Source organism: Amphibalanus amphitrite, unplaced genomic scaffold, assembly GCF_019059575.1.
Source record: "Amphibalanus amphitrite isolate SeventyFive unplaced genomic scaffold, NRLGWU_Aamphi_draft 000100F_arrow, whole genome shotgun sequence".
In the NCBI taxonomy this organism is placed as follows: Eukaryota; Metazoa; Arthropoda; class Thecostraca; order Balanomorpha; family Balanidae; genus Amphibalanus; species Amphibalanus amphitrite.
Window position 1 is genome coordinate 277,575 of NW_024881595.1, and position 9,160 is coordinate 286,734.

General features: G+C 47.3%; 1 protein-coding gene across 2 annotated transcripts; it reads right to left on the reverse strand.

The window, feature by feature from the left end:
- Positions 1–3,907: 3,907 nt before the first annotated feature.
- Positions 3,908–8,693, reverse strand: LOC122380517 (ATPase H(+)-transporting accessory protein 2-like). 2 transcript variants are annotated; one of them, XM_043363716.1, is made up of 6 exons: positions 8,579–8,693; positions 6,808–6,876; positions 6,434–6,561; positions 5,924–6,151; positions 5,149–5,605; positions 3,908–4,796 (listed from the first exon to the last, which is right to left on the reverse strand). In XM_043363716.1, exons 2-6 carry the CDS (start codon positions 6,857–6,859, stop codon positions 4,717–4,719), a joined length of 945 nt encoding a protein of 314 aa, XP_043219651.1. In that variant the 5' UTR covers positions 6,860–6,876; positions 8,579–8,693; the 3' UTR covers positions 3,908–4,716. The 2 variants fall into 2 exon arrangements, with proteins under 2 accessions (XP_043219651.1, XP_043219652.1); XM_043363717.1 differs by lacking the exon at positions 8,579–8,693 and adding an exon at positions 8,501–8,514.
- Between the last annotated feature and the right edge of the window lie 467 nt (positions 8,694–9,160).

A 9,160-nucleotide genomic window follows, 5' to 3' on the forward strand; every position in this document is an offset into this window, starting at 1 on the left:
TTCTCGCTGCACCGATCAGCCCACCTCTGTTCGATTCAGTCCAGGTGCACGTGCGTTAATTTGGAGCCTCGGTAAATCAGCGTTATCGCAGTCTGGCCGGGTCGTATCAGAACCACAATTGTCGAGCGCGTGCAGTAAATGATAGGGTTTCTCGATCGGAGCGAACGATAGGCCCTCCGGAGGCCCAGGTCTGACCCAAGATGTGTCACAAATGTCCGGGGTCGGTATATCTCAGCTGATGAAGACGATCTATGTACAGAACGCTAGAAGACCCGGGGACGAATAGGTAAAGGGCTACGGCGGAACCTCGTCCCTCTTCCCGTTCTGCGCTCTGTTCTCCGTCCATCATCACTCTCTCCCGGTAATGTGCCCTGCTTGAGCTGTCACTTTTTGGCCGCGGCCAATCATGCTGGTATTTAGCTGACACTTTGTCATCGGCCGCAGATGCCTTCACGCACGTACCGCGCTGACGAGCTGGTTTCACCAGGCTTATTATCGCCGGCATTTAAAGAGCCCCTCCCCGCCCTACCTCTTTGTAGCGCGGCCGGTCTATCTCTTCAAATTGATGCGTGCAGCAGTGCCGAACCTCTCAGAAAGTCATCTACATGGAGCGGCTAACGGAGCCATGAAGGCGGCCAAATAAAGTCATCACTCTGAGATATTGCAGCGCTGGCCCGCCGCCGGACCACGCCATTCGCTGGTCAGCGGGCAGCAGAAGCCATTGGGGATGTGGAAAACGTTGATGAATGTCGTAATAAATCACTCAGCACCTGATCGTTACCTGCATGTGAAAATGGAAGACGGTAAGGAAGGCCAAAACAAACAAATATTTTGATAGTCGTGCACTATGAAGCCTGAACTGGGAACTAATCGCGTCATGAAAATAACTTTAATAGCTTTAATTAATCGATTCAAAGTGCTTTCGCCCCTTAACCCTCGCCCGTAAACGGCGATCTGCCACCTTCGCCCATGCAGGGGGGGGGGGGGGGTTGGTGCGACCCCCCCCTTGGCGTTTGAAAACGGAGCGTCGTAGAGCTTAGCGGAAAAGACCATCGGATTGCTCTCGCCGAGATCTCGCGATTGGTGGTATATTTTTTGGTCCTAGGTCAACATTTGACCTACTTTTGACCGGTCAAAGGTCAAATTTTCGGAAAAATAGACTTTTTTCAACTTTCCGCGGCGATTGCGGCAAAACGGTGGGCGATATCGACTTGAAAACTTCACTATCGTGTTCCTTGATCAATTCTCTATCGTTTGGTATGTATTTCGTTTCCCTAGCTCTAAAAATGGCGCGTTGGGAGCGCCGGAAGTCGGCAAGGTCACAGTCGGCGGCAGAAATTCGAAAAATCAAAATTTAAATTTTTGAAATCTGATTGTATTTTTGGATTTGGGAGGTCCATTTGCTCCCTATAGAAGCTAATATTGCTGCATATTCCCATTGAGGTGACAAGAATTAGCAAAATAGTGGTTCGGGCGCTTTTCAAAAATAGTACCGGACGCTGTTCCTCTTGTGACGTCATAGCTCCGTGACCTGACCTGACCCGGTCAAGTTTCTTATACCATATGATAGCCAATACTTGCCCCAACATGCATGGGAAGTTTCATCACGATCCATCAACCGATGTCCGTACCACCGGCAGGAAACCTCGGGCGTTGGCACTCAGTTTGTGAAAATCCGGCCGGAGGCTGTTCCCTTTGTGACGTCATAACTCCGTGACCTGACATGACCCGGTCAATTTTTTTTTATCAAAAGATGCGCAAGGTTTGCCCCATAAGGTACCCAAAATTTGGCGGCGCTGCGCGCCGCCGTTTTTACACTATTTCCGAAAAACCTCAGGGGGGGGTTGCACCTACATGGGCGAGGGTTAAACCGCAGAGGGGAACAGAAACGCAGTTATGAAATTATGCCTACAGAATTGAAACTGTTAATTGCACCGTTCGTTTTCGGAATCATAAGTGATGGACACTCACGCTCGCTTTGACTTTTGGCAGCTTTTTATCTGCAGAGCTCTCATCCTCTCACATTGTTTGAAAGATAAGTGTACCGGACAACTGAGGGCTGTTGCGCTCATTAGCATGTGTTATATGTATGGTTACGTAGCGATTTCCGTTTTACCCTAAATGGATCTTCTATTTATTGGAAAGCTTATATAGGCAATTAGGTGCCTCAGCCCATTCCAACGCTGTTCAGTGTTTCTCACACGAATATATAATGTTATCATTGCTTATGTCGGGTGTGTGGTCCCGTTGGACTCTGTTCGGGCACCGCCGTCCCGTGGCGGCGTTCCCCTTTAATCACAGATAAATCACCTCCAAATCAGTGGACACTAAATCATAGTCACGGTCGGTCCCAGTAACGAATTGTGTCCGTTTTTACAGTCGGCACGCAGGGCGGCGGCGCTGGGTAATGTGTACGTTTAGTTGGCCGCGCCAGGAGGGGTCCAGCGGCCCTTTTTTGCCCCGCGGCATGTCGCCACTGATTTAGGGGACCGTCGATCGGCTTCGGTCCCCAGGCGGCTACTCAGCAGAAACGTTGCTCGAACACTTCTTTTCGAGGGCAGGCGTGCACAGTGGCAGCCGCTAGCAGAGAACGCAAGCTTACCATGGGGTGAGGGGTAGCGGCTGAGAGCGCTAGCGGCTGTCGGCTAGTGGTGTCCGTGCTCTCAGTCATTTTTACACCCCGGCTGACGCGGCTCAGACACAGTGCAGTGAATCAGCCGCGGGCCAGAGCGCCGTCTCAGTGCACCTAATTTATGGGGCTCTGCCGAGCTGTATTTTACAATAGACTGTTTTATTTGGCGAAGTAGATGTGAGAATGAGTTATGGACAGTTGCACCTCATGTCCAGCTAACCATGCACCGTTGGTCTGTAACGCTTCGTTGTCCGGTGAGTTCATGTATTGCTTTACGAAAATACGATAGCGCTTCTCTCGTGCCCACTGCCGTAAATGTGCGAATTAAGATCTATGGTCGCTACACCGGCTACCGAAGTGACTATTTTTTTTTTTTGGCATTACCGTAGAGCAGCTGCTGTTGCAAACACAGATGAACGATCAATGCTGTTGGTAAAAGCAAACATCACCAACAAGATACACCAATAGAAATAGCTTGTTAGCTTCAACCTGCATGTATAATGTATATTGTACCTATAGCAACAGCAAAAGCTAACTAAAAGATTACCTACCGAGTACCGATCACATTGAACTACTTTTTTGACTCGCGTCATGCCCAGTGCCCACCGTGTCTTTCATTGTCTGCCAATGGGGCATATACGGCCTGGGACCTGCATGCACATGCGTGTTTGGCTGTTCACATTCGAATACCTTTGTTGTATTTACTTCAACAAAACGCGTCGTTTTTCCGATCTTGACTTTGATCACAAGTGTGATTAAAATTCGTCAGAAAAAAAAAATCAGTTAGCCGTTAGGTGAGAGTGACTGTTGATGACCCATGCTGTCCAGACATTTTCCCAAATATGTTCATTGTTTACAAACTATCTAACGCCCCTTGCCGCTTGTCGCTACGTTCGCGTTACCTACAGCACTCTGTGAAGATATATGAGAGCTAGCGTTATGAGGCTATTGTTAGCTTCCACCCAGGTCTCACCGTCAGCATGCCCGTTGATCGCTACAATTGCTGTAGATGTCGCTGGCGACCGGAGCACATTTGGATTACACGGTTTTCAGCGCACATCGGTGCATACCACAGGTCTTAGGTCTATGCGCATTCAGCATTGTGCATGCATACTCGCATGCAGTATGGTACCCTCTTCCTCACTCTTTCCTTTTTCACCATAACCTGTCCGATTTTAGGTAAGACGTAATCCTCAGCATACCGGTATACGGGGGCTTAAATTACGATAGCGCCAATCTCAAGTATTCCACGGCGAAATAACAAGAAACATTACGATCATTTAAGTCAGTTTTATTTACTATATTCAACGTACACGTAGCATCCCACACAAGATTACATAAAGGTCTCCAGATATTCACAACACACGTGAAACGTGCATGTCACACTCACTCCTCACATGATTCGATTATTCGACCTCCTAACGTTAGGCTGTCCGCATCTCCACCAAGAATTGTCACCATGGCAACAAATCAACAAACAAAAAGACTATCGCCTTTTCATTCTCTAACATCCCAGGCGTTTGCCTTTACGGTATTGTTCTACGTTCCGATTGCGTTCCTTTCCAAACAGATAATAAAACACCATATCTAGTGGTTCTGGCCTTTGAGAACTTTGCGTCCGCCATATACATACATATAGACACACTGTTCACAACACGGATGTTCAGAGGCAGCACTCGTCCCCCTGTGTCGCACCCAATATTACGAGCTAGACAGCTGCAACACAGGCCACGGTTAGACGGCAGATGTTCCTACGCCGATGGACACAACTCAGGGGGTGCCTCCCACTCACACGACTAAACGGCTGTAGGGCATGGAATGTTCCATCTGTCTGTATGTACATAAACGAGTACTTCTACTGGGGTCGTATCATCGTGGATATATCACAAATGAGGACAAATCATATACGTTTCGAGGAATTTGTTTCAGTCCCAGTCCAGCGCTTGTTATATAAATGCGCCGGGCGGTAGTGATTCCACCGCAGATCATGGGTGTTCAATTGCAGCTGCTCCGATGAGGGTTGGAGCTTTCGATGCGCGCACATGTGGCGGCACAGTGACGGAAGAACGTGTCGTCTGTGTCGCCTAGTTGTTCTTCTTCATGTTGGGGTTGGTCATGCGGTAGATAATGGAATCCTTACCCGGGTCCATGTAGGCGGTCATGACTGGAAACAAAGGGACGTAATGGCGTCACTATCGTCCAAATAGATAGGTCAAATGCATAGAAAGCTAGTCGGAAGTAATGGGCTAAGCAACTAGGGAAAAATTAAGAATAGGCGGCTATGATTAAGATAATTGCATAGAAACGCGATCGTTGTAAGCTAAGCGCTGGGAAACAACGTGATGAAACGATGATGAGCACATTCAGTGAAGGCATTTGAACCAAAACTTTAAATAAATAAAAATTACTGACAGACAATCGTAAGCAAAACCACCAAACAAAATCCTGTTCAGTCATTCGCCCCACCCCCGCTAGCAACAGCCCCGTCGCTGCGGTACAGCCGAGCGCATACTCACTGGAGAAGGCCACCAGAATGTAGACCAGGATGAGGGAGGTGATGAGCAGGATGTTGAAGATGACCGGGTAGTCGTCCGAGTACACTCCGGCCAGGTTCAGGTCCACAGTATCCGGCTCGACGGTCGGATCGGCCATCAGTGAGCGGGCGCGCCGGCTCACCACCGGCTGGGTGAGCAGCAGCGTGAGCGCCCGGCCGTCGGTGGCCTGACTGGCGGCCGCCGCGTACCGCTCCACGGCCTCCGTCAGCTGCCGCGCCGCCGCCGCGCCGGCACCCTCGGCCGCCGCGCCCGGCAGCGCGTGCAGCGAGAGCAGCACGGCGCGCCGGCCCGGCTGTTCCGTCAGCTGCGCCCCGGCGCCGTCCAGGAGAGAGAGCTCGCGCAGCAGCAGGCGCGCCGCCGGCTCCGACGCGTTCAGGGAGCCGGCAGACTGCGGCGCCTCGGCCGTGAAGTCCTCATCCTGTGGCAGGGGGCGGCGGGGTCAGTCACGGAGGTTCGTGAAGACAGGACAGGTTATAAGAATAAACAGAAAAGCACGAGGACACTGGGCGTATTGGGGCCAAACCTCACCATTGGGGAAACGAAAAGGGCACACGATCTAAAACTCTCACTTTTTACAAAAGACAAATCACGTGACTTCTTGTCATGAAACACAGCTCAAAATCGAAAGCCAAATCAGTACAAACTCGAAATAGTTTTGACACAGTAGCTGAAGTGCCAGGCAAAAAAAAAAAGACTGCTCCCATTCCCCTACCCTTCAACTACCCCTGCCGTTTACCTGTTCGGCCTCGAGCTTGATTGTTGGCAGCGTGTTGGGCTGGCCGGCCAGGCGCACGTGCAGCTTGTGGAAGGCGGTGTCGGCGTCCGGGGAGGGTCCGTCCAGTTTGAAGTGTTTCCAGTGGTCGGAGCCGGGCAGCGGCTCGGGGTCCGAGACGGCCACCGTGACCAGGGAGACCAGCTGAGGGTACCGGAACGGAGAGAGCACGCGCGCGCCCGCCCAGCTCCCCTGTGAAGACAGAGCAGTGTGAGGTTAGAGCCGAGGTGGGAGGGGCAGAGCCTGAACAAAAGAGGTAAACAAGAGCAGGCTGTTAGCTAAAATGACTAATCTATTGATACACCTTTTCACACTGTTCTGCAGAGATTTATGGACTGTCATTTCCTTATCTGAAGGACGCATGAGATGTGAACAATAAACATTCAATTGTCAGAGCAATCCCTTCAAAGCATTGTCAGTGAAAGTGAGGTGCTCATTACCAGGACGAATTATTAGCACCGCGCGTTTACCGACCTTTGGCGAGGTGACTCCGGAGACTGTGTCGAGGATGTTCTCCAGCTCACTGGACTTGACCTCCCTGACTGAGTCCGAGAAGGCGATCCCGCCCTCCGGAGAGTTCACAACAAACAGGTCATCACAGTCTGAAACAGAGACAAAGATGTGTTATGACCATGCCATGTTATGTTGAAATAAGTATTTATCACAAACCAAACAAAAAATCAAGATCACATTTAACAAATCCAGTGAAGAAAGTGTACTTTTAAAGGTTTCTAGTTCCTTGCACTTTCATTATCAGTACCTATGTCTTTGACAAGGTTGTGACACCTTGTCATCTTTGGCAACTAGGTAGCACTTGGCAGCAAGAACATTAGTAGGTAGGTACTCACTTATCACTGATGCCAGCAGACCTAGCACCACACACTGGGTTAAATGTTTCATGCTGATTTGATGTTCACCTGTGAACAGCAAGAAAAACCTAGCTAACATCCACCTAAAACATTGGAGCATGCCATTGCCACAAATGTCAGTGAAACCAACAATTGCAAATTACTGTGTGTGTCACCCTGCAAATGTCAGGTTTATTTTGCATTGAACTTTTCTCCATACACCCTGCAACTTTCAGGACCTGGTCAGTCTGATTAGGCACCATTGCAGTGTAGCATCATACATGCCATTCTCAGCCAAAATATAGGTATGAAAACTTTGCCTAATCTACAGGATGTCTGATGTTTAATCATTAATGGTTAGCCACCAGAGACTTTTCTTATCCAAACAGCCGAAGGTGAAAGGAGTTGTTGACTAGAGGATGACTAGAGGTCATTAGTTGAATCTGATGTCATAAAGTTGATTACCATAAAGTTGATTACCATCAACTTTGGTTTCTGCCGACCAAACCAGTAAAAAAGTTTTTTTTTTTGCTGAATTCCTATTAACGAAATCTGTTAATATGTCAACATGAAGCTCTGATACAATTGGGAAACAGATTCAGCCATACTGGCAGGTGGCAGCTAATAAATGTGAGGATGATTCAGACAATGTTTGGCATTAGGCTTGAAGAATGTTGCAAGATGCAGTTTACCTCATCACACATGAGTGCCTGGTGAGGCAATAGTGCAAGCAGACTTAGAGACCCACCTGCTTAAATTGACACAATTTTTTTCAAACTCGCATTTCCTCTCCTGAATTCCTGACAAGTTGTATAGAACATTTAAAAAAGGTACAGTCACTCAATTTTTCTCAAGTCTGCCTATCTTGGCAGATAAAGTAATGCCAGAACAAGCCTACAAACACACATATTTGATTGGAATTGGATGATTGGACACTTTAAAAGGCATCTTTCATGGTTCCCTCCCATAAATTTATAAGAGAACAGATCAATATGTGCTTTGAAAAAATGTCAATTTTTGTTACATGTGTGTCATCGTTTCATTTGGCATATATTACAGTACCTAGATAAATAATACTTTTTGGACTTTATTTTACTATCATTTCATTGTATCATGAGCATAAGATCATTTTCTAACATCATTCATAAAATTGAGGTTACCATTATTTAATTATGTTTGAAGTTTGTTTTGTTAACTTTAATTTACTTGGATGTATGCAGACGATACATTGGAAGGTGCAAACATGAGGTTGAAACTTGAAAGCAGGTGGTTCAGTTGCATTGTTCAATGTTGATTGTTAGTAAATGATTGGTAGATACTCAAGGCAAAAATGTTTAGAATAAAATGTGTTGGATAAATGCATACTAGTCCATCTCTCCCATGAAAAATCACCTGGTATATCAATTAGATAAATGCTGGGCCGCTGGCTTACATTTGTCGGCAAACCAACGTCAACATTAATAAGGGATACATGAGCAGGGTAAATGCATCATATTAACTATTAACAGATAACATGAATAGGAAAATCTGTTCCTGACACACATTTACTTGCTCATGTATTCGGAGACACTGTCATGAAAATTCAATTGGAAAAACTCTGCAAAGTAGGAAGAATACCGATCATTTCATAACATCATCCATAGAAGGAAAAGGAACGCGAAATATTAATAAATGAACAGGGGCAGGGCCTAACTCGAAATTAGTACGTTGTCTGAGAAGTGAAAGAAGTGGAACAACTCCCTAATTTCGAGTCCTTACACTCCTTACCTACCTTTTCCAAAAATCCAAAATCGAACGGGCGATGTCCAATGGGAAATTTTGTTCGATCGATTACGCCATTACTTGGCGCAGCCACGCCGTATTTGTCGTCAAATTTATCGATATTCGATGGGAAACGTGCAACCAGCTTCCACTAATGCAAAAATACTACGGAAATATGGGTTATTCTACGACCGAATATTTTGCTAGTAAGAGGGAAAAAATATTAATTCATAATCTACTATATTTTTGAACAAAGTAATATAATAAAGCAAAGTATCATTTGCTACTGAACATTTGCAGCTCTATAATCGATACGGGTCAGCTGACCAGCCATCTAGCGGTCAGTACGCGAACCGATATCACATGACTGGAGCATCTCGAATGTCACGAGAAGCCCTAGCTTGTGGTTAGTCCCGCTGCTCTCCATGCAGGTGGCAGCACATGTGTTGACCAGCTTCTAGGGTGGCAGCATTTGTCAAAATGCAGACAAGGACAAGGACAAGAGTGGGGCACACGGCCCACGGGCCCGGCCCGTATATATGTTACGGGCCAAGTGCGAAGGCTAGTCCGTTTGCGAACGGACTAGTCCATT

Coding starts and splice junctions, on each gene's coding strand:
- LOC122380517 (XM_043363716.1), bottom strand. CDS start 6,859: ATGAAACATTTAACCCAGTGTGTGGTGCTAGGTCTGCTGGCATCAGTG. Junction 6,562..6,807: donor TCTGCTGGCATCAGTGATAA/GTGAGTACCTAC, acceptor TCTCTGTTTCAG/ACTGTGATGACCTGTTTGTT. Junction 5,606..5,923: donor TCAAGCTCGAGGCCGAACAG/GTAAACGGCAGG, acceptor CCCCTGCCACAG/GATGAGGACTTCACGGCCGA.